The 15728-nt window shown below is 32.5% G+C and overlaps 1 protein-coding gene across 1 annotated transcript in view; it reads right to left on the reverse strand.

Annotated features, from left to right (window-relative positions):
* The window catches only part of IP3K2 (Inositol 1,4,5-triphosphate kinase 2), a 159007-nt gene extending 145496 nt beyond the window's left edge, over positions 1 to 13511 (reverse strand). The window contains 1 exon segment of the mRNA XM_068364458.1: positions 12307 to 13511. Within this exon segment, the coding sequence (XP_068220559.1) occupies positions 12307 to 13167 (861 nt within the window). The 5' untranslated portion in view covers positions 13168 to 13511.
* Between the last annotated feature and the right edge of the window lie 2217 nt (positions 13512 to 15728).

Below are 15728 nucleotides of genomic sequence, written 5' to 3' on the forward strand. Positions count from 1 at the left end.
AGCGCAGGATAGGCACAAGTGATTATGATTCTGTGACGTCAGATGATAAGCACCCAAGGCCACCTAGCTCTAATGGAAGTTCATAAGGATCATCGACACGTAGGAGAAACCAGCAAGGTCAGCCTTACAGACAAAGAAGCTCTGTTTCTCCAACCCAGGACCACTTGATAATAATTATCTCGATTCTGCTCCCTTACCCTACAGCAGTGTATTAGAAGCTGGTGCAATGACTACAGTACTCCTATGCGTAGTAATATTTACAATTCATTACAACTTACAGTATTTACACCTTGGAGGAAAAATATTAGTATTAATCCTCCTAGATTTACACGCACAGTCAATCAAGTACACATATTCATCAAGGTATATATATATATACATATATATATATATATATATATATACATATATATATATATATATATATATTATAGACCTTGATATTCATTATATATGTGCATATTTAATTACTGATTATATAAGGAATAGATTATTTTTGACTCTGTAGTGGCGTGAAATTGCTCAAGATTTATCAAAGCAATGTCACCAGACAGTCGAGTAGTTGGAGAAACTTTGGGATGAAGAAGAATAATGAATGGAAGATATGACCCACAATGGCAGTTATACAGGTCAACTTTTGTGAATGAATTAATTTTACTTCGACCCCATATTTTATGAATAAAAAAGACTTGCTAAGTCTATTGTATTTTGACGACAGAAATTGAGGAACTTGTTTGACAAAATAATATAAATGATCAAAAGATGATGGAAGTGAATAAACTAAATTATTTAATTTTGATTTTTCAATTAAAGAAAATTTAACAATTTAACAATTCGTTAAAAATACTTGCAGGTTTAGAGCCAACTTTTATGAATTAATTTATTTTACTTCGACCCCATATTTTATGAATAAAAAAGACTTGCTAAGTCTATTGTATTTTGACGAGAGAAATTGAGGAACTTGTTTGACAAAATAATATAAATGATCAAAAGATGATGGAAGTGAATAAACTAAATTATTTAATTTCAATTTTTCAATTAAAGAAAATTTAACAATTTAACAATTCGTTAAAAAAACTTGCAGGTTTATAGCCTCAGTTACAACAAAAATACTATGGAACGTATAAGTATTCAACCCATAATATTTAACAATGATATTTACGACTGAATCAGATCACATGCCTTAAGACTGGCACTTTTGCGTAGAAATTTCATAGCAGAAAATTCCTCTATTTGTACAACAACAAACATTAAAAACAAATTACATAAAAGATTAATAATACAAAATAATAAAATATAGGAAATAAACTTAAGACTGGCACTTTCGCGTAGAAATTTCATAGCAGAAAATTCCTCTATTTGTACAACAACAAACATTAAAAACAAATTACATAAAAGATTAATAATACAAAATAATAAAATACAGGAAATGAACTAGCTGGGATCTCTACGGTGTCACTATAGATTAGTATCCAAATATTTCCTATCTTGAAATTTTTACCACCATAGCCTTTATAATAAAGCGTAATTCTATCGCTCAACCAATGTAGCCCTGATGACAAGTCACGTAAAAACGTGATTCGAAACACGTGTTCCAGACAAATGATAAATGTAGAAGCCTAAAAGCAATTTCCCTGTTATCGTGTAAAATATCTGGAGCTCAATTTGTCCGGGAAGAATTGCTGTCATCGAGTTTTGGACGCCACTTAGATATAGTCTCTTCATTATATATATATATATATATATACTGTATACATACATATATATATATATATATATATACACATATATATATATATATATGTATATATATATATATATATATGTATATATATATATATATATATATTAATATATATATATATATATATATCAAGAAATTGTAATTTCCTACTTGACTCTCTTTCGAATAATCCTCCAAAATAAGCAGCTTCATTGAAAAATGAAAATAAAATCGAAGCCGAGAACTTGAAATCCAACCTTCTTGTACTGACTTCGATTTTCTCTTAATTTGCATATACAACGAACACCAAATTTTAGCCAAAATCCTTAAAGAGGAAAAATTATTAGCAAAAGGATAATCCTGATAATAGGAAGAGTAATGAGAAAATGTTACCTGTTGTAAAATCCAAAGTCATGTCGCACCAGGGGCTTGCATGTTAAAATATGTATAGTACACTTACCTCTAAAAGGTGTCATGGAGACTGAAACTCTCTCGAAAATACAACCATTTTTATATATAATATGCAAACTTATGAAGAATCATTATATATATATATATATATATATATAAAACATATGTATGTAGAACGTGTATATATATATATATATATATATTGATATATATATATATATATATATATTGATATATATTTATATATATATATATATATATATTATATATTATATATATTATATATATATAATTATATATTACTAAAATGAATCAATAAACTTTTGCAAAACTCACCCTTTTCTATGTCAATCCAAATCTTAATACTGTAAAGTCCCCGGTGGCTTCACGTACCTGAAATAGCCCAAAGAAATATATTTAGTACAGAAAAAAGAATGGATACATAATTGTGGCACAAACATTGACAACTTAACGTTTTATATTGACAACCAGAAAAATTATAACTCCTGAAATATATATAAATAAATAAGACTTAGAATTGAGCGTTTTGTTATAACGGAAGCTGGGAATTATCAAAAGGAAATTCAAATATAGTCTAAAATTATAGGGAGTATATTCAATTGGAATTATAATATCTAAGCCTATGGCATGGATTTTAACAGCTTGCTTGAAATATCAGAGAAATGTAGCATAATCATCAAGAGTTACCATTTACCTTAATAATAATAATAATAATAATAATAATAATAATAATAATAATAATAATAATAATAATAATAATAATAATAATAATAATAATAATAATAATAATAATAATAATAAAAAGAAAAAAAAAGAGGTAAATTATTCCTCATGAGAAAGTCATGTCTGACCTATTTTCCTCGTTAGCAAAAAAAGCTACATAAGCCCCATCAAAATCTGTATGAAAAGACGTTTAAACTTAAAGTCTTAGTTTGAAAGAGGTTGAAGTGTGTACGACATAAAAAACTACAGATCATAAGGGCGTACAGGATAAAATCAGCTATAATTTCAGTTTTAGTTATATTTGCTGTGTTATAATCTAATCATTTTATTTGGAGTAAATAGTGTTTTCAAGAAATGTTAAATATAATAATAATAATAATAATAATAATAATAATAATAATAATAATAATAATAATAATAATAATAATAATAATAATAATAATAATAATAATATAATTTTAGTCCTCGCCGTTTCAAAAAGGAAAATGCCTGAACACTTATATTTCAACGATAATATATACGTTAGAATAATGTAATAAAAATACGAAGGGAGTAAGGCAACACAAACAGGGGAAGAATACGAAATCAGAAATTCTAAACTTAAATTTTGATGAAACCCATGTATAATATATGCCAAAAAAATGTACAATTGATTACTCACTAAATATTATTGGCATCAGATTTAATAGCAAAACAATACAGGATTAAAGAAAATGCTAAAAAAAAAAATCCTTATTGAAGTTCAAATAAGCGAAACTGTGCTGTAGTGCAGACGGACAGCAGATAAAAATATTTACGTCCCCCGTGTATATTACCATTTTCTTTGAAGGCTTTGTAAATATTAGTTTTCTTTCATAGCATAGCATATACTAAACAAAATGCGTAAAGCCGTAAATCACCAGACACTTTGATACATAATTTGAAGACAATGTAAGACGGATGTACGTAAAAGTTTATTTTTTTTCTTATTTTTATTGCGATGCACAGAGCAACTGGGTTTAATGTGATTAGATCTTTATGGATGATAAAACAGACGGAAATCCTAGCATTCTCTAACTAATATTAATCAAGAATCAAATGAGACATTAAAAAACCTGTTAAATGACATTTTTTTTTCTCATTACCGAATTCTTTTGAGTACAATTGCAACTCATTGCACTGATACAGAGAAAATGCGGCCGTGTGTGTTAAAAGTCTTGGAATTCGTAATATCTAAAATTTAGAGGAAAAAATGGAGACAGAAAAAACCCAAGGGCATACCAATTTTATTTAAAAAATTGTCTCACATTTGTTTATCTTATTATTACTTAGTATTTTAATATCCTAGCGTTCAATAATAAAACACTTAATGCAACGTTGGAGTGAGTGTTTTTCCTTAAAGAAAGTCAGGTGCATTTAGCATATTAAGAAAACTGGAATAAACTCTTACACACTACTAAACATGCTTAAGACAAAGAATATAAATCTAAAATACTAAACAAAAGTTTTTTTTTATTTGAGAAGAAGCTTTTTTCCTAAAATAATTCATTGCAAATATCATTCTTGAAGTGTTGATAATTCTAGTTCACATTTCGGGTACAGGTTTCCTACATATCATTTCACGTATAGGCCATAGTATTAAAAGCAGCTGCAGAGAAGAATAACAACTAAGACTATCACAGCGCTGGCAAGCGCGACCGGGGAACAAGCAAAAATGCTGCCAGTGCTGTGATCAAAGGTTGGCGTGTATGCTATTTTATTATTTAACGTTATAGTTGTAGGTACGTTACCCAGAATTTTTTTGTTTTATGACTATGGGTAATGTCAAAAGCAAGCGACCGGCGACACCCGGTTAAAATTTTTATATCAATTCTTTAAACCGCTCAATCGGGTAAACGTTTTGTTGTCAAGTTATGTTCGGATATAGACAGACGTTTCCCCGGTCAAAAGTTCCAACTGATTTAACGGTTTTTGGGTAAAATTATTCAGTAGACGCTTCCTGAAAAGGAAGGATATTTAACAATGGAGGGGCTACGGATAATTTAATCTACAAAGGATGTGAACAATGAACTACTAAATAGGATTCAATGCCTTTGAGAACAATGAATTACTAAAATAGGATTCAATGTGGAAAAAATGGAGCATGTTACTTGAATGTAAAGTTTATTTATAATAAAGTGAACATAGTGGTATGGAAAATAAAGTTTTTGAACAAATGGATGAAGGAGTGAAGGTGAAAGTGGAAGAGAAAAAGAGGGCTTTTGAAGAATGGCTGCAGAGTAATAGTATAGAGAAGTATGAAAAATATAGAGAGAAAAAGGTGGAAGTAAAGCGCAAGGTACGTGAGGCAAAGAGGGCAGCTAACCTGAGGAGCTTGTTTCGAAGAAATGGACGTCGTAACAGAAAACTTATTGATAAATGTCTCATATAAAGATTAATGAAATGTTTGAATAAATACTGAATTAATAACAGCATCAAAATATTGTCAGCTTACTAGAATTAAATCTAACAGAAGCCCCAAAATTAAAAGCGAAGATTGAATAAAAACAGAAAAAAATGTCAAAACTAAAATATAGCTATTTTTTAACACTTGACCGATTCATCATACTTAACCATTGCTGAATTTTTCCTAATCTAAGTCAATTAATAAAAAAAATATATGCATTGATGTAATGTCTTAGTCCCATACGCAACTTTAACTATACTGTTTCTACCCTTTGTTTATTCATGAATGTACATAACTGATTTTATAATAACCATCATAGTAAAATCAAACACTTAGAAATTGTCCATTATAATGCATGCCCATTAGGAATAATAAAGAACATGGGGTATATCATTCTCGTAAATAGTTCGCAATGAATGCTGATACTGGAGAGGATGTAAAGGATTTTCCAATTCTTTTCCTTCTATAAGTGAATCACTCCATTCACATAAACCAAATACGACTACTCCACATAGGATTAGCTACAAATGAGTGAATAGAGATAAATAAATAAAAAAAAAACTATATAAACATACAGTATATAAACACATACTTAAACACACATTTATATATATGTATATATATATATATATATATATATGAGTGTGTGTGTGTATATATATATAAATTGTTATTATCATTATCAACTGCTAAGCTACAACCCTAGTTGGAAAAGCAGGATGCTAAAAGCCCGAGGGCTCCAATAGGGAATATATATATATATATATATATATATAATATATATATATATATAATATATATATATATATACATAGGTTGGGAGAAATTCAAAACAATAATGACATCCATGTATGCTAGATTATACAGCCAGTCCTATTGCGAAAGTTGGATTACGACTTGGGTGGCATGCCTCTATGTCTATTTAATATTCATATGGACGCAGCAACGCGAGAGGTAAGATGGTAATATAATAAGAATATGTGCTACGACTGAACTGGAGAAAGGATTTTCTCAGATTAACTATCATGAAGAGAAGCACCAGACAAAGGGGATTTTTTAAAGTCCCTACATTAGTTGAAAGTGAAAGTGAGCAGGTTGATTTATATGGGTATTTGGGCACTTGACAGTAAAAGAAAAACAAAGTAAGATCAGAGATGTGTTGCAAAGAGTAAGTGGAGCAAGGAGCTATAGGGTTTAGATTAGAGCTAAAGTTGGAATATTTGAAAGGAATGTTGAGCCAACATTACATGTTGGTGAAGTGTGGATGTTAAATTCAAAAGGAAAAAAAAACAAAAAGCTGTACTATTGTCGAGATGAACATTAATGGTTCATATAAATGAATAAGAATGATTCAGATGATGATAATTTGGCGAGTGATGAAAAAGTTTAACACATGAAAAATTAATCAGTTTTAGGTTTATTTTACGATGACGACAGAACAGAGCATGGTATATTAATGTAAGAAAAAGGGAGAATGAAATCTGCTCTAGCTAGACTGGGTGAAAGGATACCGAGATGGAAGGACCTTAATATTCACATAGTGTGAAATAAGATGCAAAATCAATGCGATTGACAAAGTACATGAATGAGAGTTCAAGGTACATCCGCGATTGATGAGTTATAGGGGAATGTGGCAGTGATTTTTTTCCACTGTGTATATGCACTTATACACTTATTTACTATATTCATATTAGAGAAAGCTTGTTTTATTCGAGGATACGACGCGTTCATTCTCAACCAATTCCGGCTGGAAAAAAAAAATCTTGACGAGGATCTAGTGATAGTGATAGTAATAGTAATAGTAATAGTGATAGTGAGATTGAAGATAAGGGAATTAGGAATAGTAAGGATGAACAAAAATGTAATAGGAAGAATAAGAAAGGTAAAAGTGATGTAAAGAAAGAGAAGAAAAAGTGTCAGGATGATAGCAAGGATGATCGTGAATGGGTGAAAGTGGTAAGTAAGAAAAAGGGTAAGAAGGGAATGGTTCAGGATAGGAATTTAAGTGTGGAAGTGGATTCATTATATTCAAATGAGGAAGAAGGTAACAAGGGAGTAGACAGTGATGATAGCAGTGAGAATGAACGTGATGTGTGTAAGACTGTGTTTATGAGAGAGGTACCTCGGTGTGAAAGGTTCAATGAGCATAGCAGTAGGGATGTATATTAAGATGGACAACGAGGGAGCAGTGAACCCTTACACGTGTTAAAGCGAACACATTATGTTCCACAATTATCGGTTTTATTTTATGCTATAATCATAGGTAATAATGACGTCCACGTATGGTGCAGGAAGTACAGGTGTTGGTGAATCAGCGTATCGAAAGTAATATAAAAATGTGAGACGAACAAGGAACAAGAATTCCTGTGAATGCCAACCCTAACTTCGATGTGAATGAATCACACACCAAACACTTCCTTCTGATGGCTACAAAAATAGTGCAAAAGGTGACTTCAAATGTAAACCACGGATGTTTTTTCAGGACCTTAAGGATTGGATTGCAAAATATAAAACCTCGTGTCAGCCTACTCTAGCTGGAACAACAAAACATGAATGACAGTTGAAATAATTGGAAGATTGGCAACTACTGCATTTCAAAAGTGTATTTGTGTATGAGGCTTCAATACAGTGCATATGCGCTTTCAGTTTAGGTGTATGAAGTGGCAAAACTGTAAATTTAATTCCCGTTTCAGCAGCTAAAAGTGTCAATGTGTGACGGCGCCGAGTAAGGGTGTGAACTCAAAGGCAGGTTGGAAACGACTGAGTTGTTTATTAAGGAATACTCTCCTTTATATACAAAACCTCAAGGCAACAGTACATAACATGTTCGAGAGACAGACAATGTCACAGAGCAAAACAGCACACATGAATTTTCATGTTCGTTTTAGTGCGAGGGAAGAGCGAAGATACAAGCATAATATATACAAAAGGAATTATGTACAATTGTGTGACACACGGTTGGTACAAATGTGATAATGAGCAATATTTCCTTTCTGAAACCACTTCCGATTACGAAAAGCACCTTAATATGTAGTGTTCTACGGCGGCAGTGTCTTTCATTCTTCAGGCTAATGGTAGTATGTGCTCAACCAGGGCAATACTACAGTACTATAGGAAGTATAAATGATTTGGTTAAGGGTTGTGGACAATCCTGGTGGGAGGAAATGCCCCTAAAAGACAGATAAACCTAATCTCTTGAGGCCTATGACAATCACAATTTCTCTCCTGGTAACTACAATTTGCTGAAATAGTGTGTGAAAATGTGTATTTATATATAAATGAAGAAGTAAGTTATAAACGAAGAAAGTCCGAAGAGTATATCAGAAAAATGGATCCGTGTGGGAAATATGTGGCTTCTGAAGAAAAGTAAAATTTAGGTCAGCAGTGAGTGTGTATGTGTATAAAAGGGGAAGACGAAGGAATAGGAATATTAATTGGTAGGATTAAGCGATAAAAGTTTTGTGAAAGAAAAAAGGAAACTATTTGAAGTGCAGCTGCCTTATGTGAGAGAAAAGCAGGAGCTGGTAATTAAAAAGTTAGAAAAAGATGGCAAATAACAAAACCATAGAAAAGGTGAAAAAAGACTTGAAGAGCTAAATGATGCAAGAGTGAAAGCGTGTATGCCTGAGAATACTGATAGAAGTGACTGTTGAGATATAGGAAGGTAATCAATAAGCTAAAGAAAGAGAAGCCAACAGAAGTTGATATTCAAAGTGAGGTGCTCCAGTATGGTAGTGATAAGAGTGGTTGCTCAGGGTTTGCAAGACATTTTCACCTGAAAGAAAACTTTAACATTTATTGGGTCCTTTGACTGGCCAGACGGTATTGTATTGGATCCCTCTCTCAGGTACAGTCCATTTTCCCTTTGCTTACACATACACCGAATAGTCTGGCTTATTCTTTCCACATTCTCCTCTGACCTCATACACCTGACGATACAGAGACTACCTAATAATTCCTTTTCGCTCGAGGATTTAACCACTGTACTGTAATTATTCAGTGGCTACTTTCCTCTTGGTAAGGGTAGAAGAGATTCTTTAGCTATAGCAAGCGGTTCTTCTAGGAGAGCACTACAAAATCAAACCATCGTTCTCTAGTCTTGGTCTTCCACTGTCTCGGGGTAGAGTTTTCTAGCTTGAGAGTAGGCCTACCCTCACGTACACTATTCTATCTTTTTTCTGTTCTTGATTTTTTCCAAGTTTTTATAGTTCATATATATGAATGATTAATTTTAATGTTAATGTTTTTTAATTACTTTATTTTAATTGTTCATTGCTTCTCTAGTAGTTTACCTATTTCCTTATTTCCTTTCCTGATCGAGCTATTTTTTCCCCGTTGGAACCCTTGGGCTTATAGTATCTGCTTTTCCAACTAGGATTGTAGCTTAGCTAGTAATAATAACAATATTGAATACAACTGAAAGAAAAACGGTTGAAACTGTTGATATACAATGTTAGTTATGATATGTGGTATGAGACGAACTGATAGGGTGAGAAATGTAGATACACACAAAATTAGCAAAAAGGTTAACACGTTGTGAAGGATGGATCACTGTATTTTCAGGCGGTAAAGTCATGTGGAAAAATTGGATGACTGCTAATTGCGTATAATTTAAAAGTTCTAGTATTGGAAAGGAGAGGGCTAAATAAAACAAAGACGGTTTTTTTTTTTTTTTTTTTTTTTTTTTTTTTTTTTTTTTTTTTTTTTTTTTTTTTTTTGCTGGAATCGCATCTTGTTAGAGGAAGCAGTCTAATATCACATGCTTAAATATTCCATGATGTAGTATCATATACCAAAGTATGCGTGTTTAAACCTAAGTGCGAGTGTGGTGGGTATAATGAGGCAGGATATGCATAAAACGAAACGAACGGAAACAATAAACCATTATACAGTATGTGGAGGCTGGTTTATGCAATAGTTCAGAGTAGACTCAGTCATCGCGTTATGAAGACATTTCTAAAAAAAAAAAAAAAAAAAAAAAAAAAAAAAAAAGCAATTTCACAAGCCGGTTTTAAAACCAAGTTCTTAGCACCATTGCCTACCATGAAAACTGAGTCACATTGCAAAATATTATCCAAACGATTATAAAACATTCTTGTACTTATCTGGTGCTTGTTCCTTGATATATTGAAGTTATTAAAGCTACCAGAATGAAAAATAACACAAAAAGTACCATAAAATCAAACCAAAGTGCATTAAAAAAAAAATTCTCCAATATATTTGCCATTATACATCAGCAAGTGGATTACATAACGTTATTTATACACACATGTGTACAATACATACAATTTCATATGCTGTATGTATATATCTTTATATATATATATATATATATATATATTATATACAGTATATATATATATACAGTATATATATATATATATATATACACACACATATATATATATCTTTATATATATATATATATATATACATATACACACACACATACATATATATATATATATATATATAGATATATATATATATATATATATCAAATGTTTTGCATTATCATTAAAGAGTCAGAGATTTACATGCTTACTGTATCAAGTAACAATGAAATTTTCTTATAGCATATATATAACCCTATATCAACAAGAAAAACTGATTTACAGACTCGAGTCACTTCAAATATTTTGTACTACGCTATATAACACACCACCAAACCAAAAAAAGAAAAAATGCGAATAAACTTGAAACTTACCATATGAAAACACAACAACAATGATCTAATCAGATCACTGGAACTTGGCAGGAACTTAATATTTTGATGTTAGGCTCAATCAACTAAATTCTACCTAGCCTTATAAAGTAGGCCATACAGTACTACCTTGAAGGGAAGCTATGGATCCTCGAAGAGAAGGTCAATTCATATCAAAGATGCGAGTCATCACATATAGAAATGCCCTTTAAACTATAGTAGGGTTATCGCAACTAGGAGAAAATGGTCTCTACCCTCCATTCATCCTGTATGGCTTCGCTTGGTACTCTAATAAAATACTAGATGTGTGTAATTTCCATAAATACATCTTTATATACTAAAAAAAAGCAAAGTTAAATGACATACAAAGCATGGCAACATTTCCTATGTCTATGTTTCTCGTTCAAATCTAACAAATTTTGTGTCCTCAGTCTGCATGCCCCTTCATCCTGCTTTAATATCTTTCTCTAACTTTCAAACACTACTCTTTATTATAAATTTTCTTGCATTTCCTTCCATCATTATCGTTTTATTTTTTTTTACATTTCCTTCCATCATTATCGTTTTATTTTTTTTTCACATTTCTTTATTTTCTAGGTTTTATAGGTATAACTCTGAATGAGAACTTGTTTAGAAAGCCTTCTAGAGTCTTTCTAGTTATATTCAATTGAATGATGATAATAATAATAATAATAATAATAATAATAAATTTTTTTTAAAAATCTAGTTTTGGTTATCCATATCTGCTAACATAAATTAATTAATCCCCATTACTAGTACCTATTTTAGGCGAACTCTCCTTGACTCGAGGCCACCCTTACTAGTCTTATAGTGTTATACAGGTAACCCTCAGCAATCAGTACTAGCTTAAATCTCCATAGTCTTAACTGTAAGAATTCTGATAGCTGTCTAAGCTATCAAAATTCTTACAGTGAACTGATCTAAACCTGAGTCTTGCTAGTTTTTGATTCATACAATATCCTAATGCTTTTAAAACTAACTTCCGCAATTCTAACAGAATCTGACAATAACACACAAGTTTTTACTTAATTTGTAACTATGTGAAGTCTATATCTGATTTGATGTCTACAGTCAATATTTCAATGTTTCATTGATTTCTATCATATGACTAATTTCAGTTTCTTTCTGATACTAATAATCAATAATAATCTTCCACCAACAAATTTCAAATCTTATTTTAAGTTTTGCTTTACTTTTCAACTCTTAGTACCCAACATAATTGATCTGTATCCTTTGATAACCATCTCCAAAAAGCACCAAATAAATGAGAGCACTAACCTTTTTGGGTCTAGATGAAACTGAATGAGACGCCAACAGCAGATCAGTGAGGCCCAGAAAACAATCATCGCAGGGGCACATGGAACCATCACTACCTGCACTACTCACAGAAGCTAGACTAGAAGCCATGGATGCACCACTTTCCATGCTGTCCGTTCTCACCAAGCCTCTCCAGCCACCTTTCTTAGCTGCCAGTACAGCTTCCAGAAGTGAATCTCGTCTTCCAAGTTCACGGGGCTCTCGACAGTCAAAGTCATCAAGCATAGAACCCCGTCGAGAGAATGGTCCTTTTGAATCCCTCCTGATCAAGGGCTCCTTGAAATCGTCATCAAGGAGTGATGCCCTGCGACTCAAACTGCAATGTTCGGGCACCGACTCGAGACAGGAGTTCTGTCGAGTAAGCCCAGGGCTCATCCAGTAGTCAGACTCCTCCTCAAAGGCCGAATCGGTAGCTTCGGGACAATCTTCATTCTCCTCCTCTAGGAGGAGTTCTAAAGATGTATCCTGAAGTTGCCGAGTAAGGCCTTCGACGCAGGAGTCTCCGTGAGGGCAGTCATCATGATGGTGCATGTGATGGTGATGGTGATGATGGTGAAGAGGAGATTTTCCATGAGTATCGATCTTGTTATTTGGTCCATCAGAGAGAATGAGGGACTTTTGACTAGCCTCCCGTATGAGACCCATTTGGTGAGCTGGCTGCTGGATGGGGCTGGGGCAGGATAACGGAGGGGAATAGTCACTACGTGTGGAAGGGCTGGCTCGATCACCATTCACGCCCACACATTCCATAGATCTCTCGCCGCCCGTCATTGTTTTTGCCGAGGGAGGCGAACAGCAAAATGTCAAAGCACTTTGCACCATAGAAGATACCACATGGTGCCACTCTTAAAAACAATTTAGTTTATATATTTTGCTTCTTAAACCACAAACAATACTAAATACTTTATCATGAATTCAAAATAGCAAAATACTTTGACCTGGGTCAGCTAAAAATTTTCCTGGTCACTTTTCCAGCCACAGAATACCTTTCCGAGTTGAGAGTAAAACAGTATTTTGTGTCTTTATCACTATATTTAGTAATGTCACTGTTGTGGCACTCACTATTGGGTAAGGCTTGGCTGAAATGCACAAACTTGCTAAACATAACAAAAAAAAAAAAAAACCAACACCGTAAGTTTAATTAGTTTTTTCTGTAAATTATATTCCTGCGAATAAAAATAAACTTATGAGAATAATTTAATCTACAATACATGACTTATGTCATTTACCATATCTAACGAACATTCTGCCTATTTCAATTACGCATATATTCATCAAGTGCTTCATTTTTTTTTTTTTTTTTTTTTTTTAAGTGAGAGAGATCAAACCATATACAGACGCGCACACACACAAGCTCACCACCAACTACCAATCCTGACATTGGGTATTCCATTCGGGACACAATCGTCAGTCACTTAAACAATAATTCTCCCAACATGCCAAAAGGTACACCAACAAAACGAGACAAACCGAGCGACAAACAGCTAAATGAGTCCCGCAAACCGGATGCGTCTATATCCGCTACACAGCGGTTGGTGTAACCGAAGTTTGACGTCATAAACATGCTTCCTTAGTAAATAGAATGATAAATAGATAAATATATAAATAGTAAACAAAGTACTCTACGTAGTGTATCATATTATTTATCTCAAACAGTGTAAATACTTAAGCAGAGGTTTCAATGCTAACACGACTGCGTATTGGGATCAAACTACTTCCCTTATAATTATCTAATTCAATTTGAAATTTCAACTTCTATAATGCTTTTAATGTTAGCTTTCAGAATAAACACATACACCCACACACACATATACAGTATATATACGTATTCATACATACACACATTATATATATGCACTGTATATAAATTATACAGCATATACACACACACGCATATATATATATATATATATACACGCATATATATATATATATACACGCATATATATATATATACACGCATATATATATATATATATACACTATATACACACATATATTTATTTATATATATAAATAGATAAATAGATAAGATAGATAGATAGATAGATAGATTAATTGATATACTCGTAGATATATATACATATATATATATATATATATGTGTGTGTGTGTGTGTGTGTGTATACACACACTATATATACATATATATGTGTGTGTATGCCATATGTGTGTGTGTTTATGGGTATAACATTATGATAAATACGTTTTTTTAAAGGTTTCCAAATGATTCTTCGTCATTTCAATTCACTAAGTTGTACATAAATGTGATTATGTTCCGGCGCACAGTTCTGAACACCCGTAAAAGCAGTATGAAAGAAGCGTCACTTCCTGCAGAACTCTTCTACCCAATGCCACACCATTTGTGATCATATTCGATCTTTCTTGGAAATTTATAATTTCAAACAGGATTTACGAGAAAAGCTTTATGCAATGTGCTTCATTCCCCAGTGAAAAAAAAAAAAAAAAAAAAAAAAAAAAAAAAAAACAGAATTACGTCAAAATGGTTACATCCGTTTGGTCAGCTTCGACCCATCGCTGTGAGACTGCCTTGACATTCAATCTTGTGTGTGGATATAACGTGGCCATGCATAACGGAGTTATCCTTCCGGTTAATATTTCGGATATATTTAAGTAAATACATATGCATATAATGCTATGCATATGATTAATTTTTACGTAGTCCGTGCCAGAAAAAAAAAGAAAAAAAAATACTACTACTTCTGGAAAGCTGGAAACTTCATTATGCTATACTAATGGAAATGATAGTATAAAAATAAGCTTCAGATCTGTTTTTTTTTTTTTTTTTTTTTTTTTTTTTTTTTTTTTTTTTTTGATGAAATTACAATGCCGGATTGGATGTGGTAGGTAGGCTTTTAAAAACACTGATACTTATGATTTGCTCTACTCTCATAAAAGATCTTACTGGGTGGTATCCCTAAAGCTTTATAAGAACAGTGATAGTCTACTATTATTAACGACAGCTTTTACGTTCTATAGTTATAAGGATGTCCATTAGCTTGTTCCGACGTCTGTCTGCCTTGCGATATTATGGAAGCCAGACATAACCCGGTAACCTTGACAATGGATGGAGTCCAGATTGACTTTATAGCTAATGTCCACACGGCAACTTCTTCTAGCTACTGGCGGCCATGTACCAGATCTGATTCAGTTTTTTGAAAGACCAGCAACTGAGTAGTTGTTGATGGTGGGTTTTGTGAGCCTGGATAGTATCTAGCCCTGTGTATTCCAGTGCTCTTAAGCCCCTATTACACTTATCCGGTTTCCTACGGCGCCATCAGTCGCGATGCTTGCATATGGTCAAACCGGAGCGTGTGATTGCAAATCGGTTGTATGAAATACAACCGATTTGCAATCACACG

Source organism: Palaemon carinicauda, chromosome 41, assembly GCF_036898095.1.
Source record: "Palaemon carinicauda isolate YSFRI2023 chromosome 41, ASM3689809v2, whole genome shotgun sequence".
In the NCBI taxonomy this organism is placed as follows: domain Eukaryota; kingdom Metazoa; phylum Arthropoda; class Malacostraca; order Decapoda; family Palaemonidae; genus Palaemon; species Palaemon carinicauda.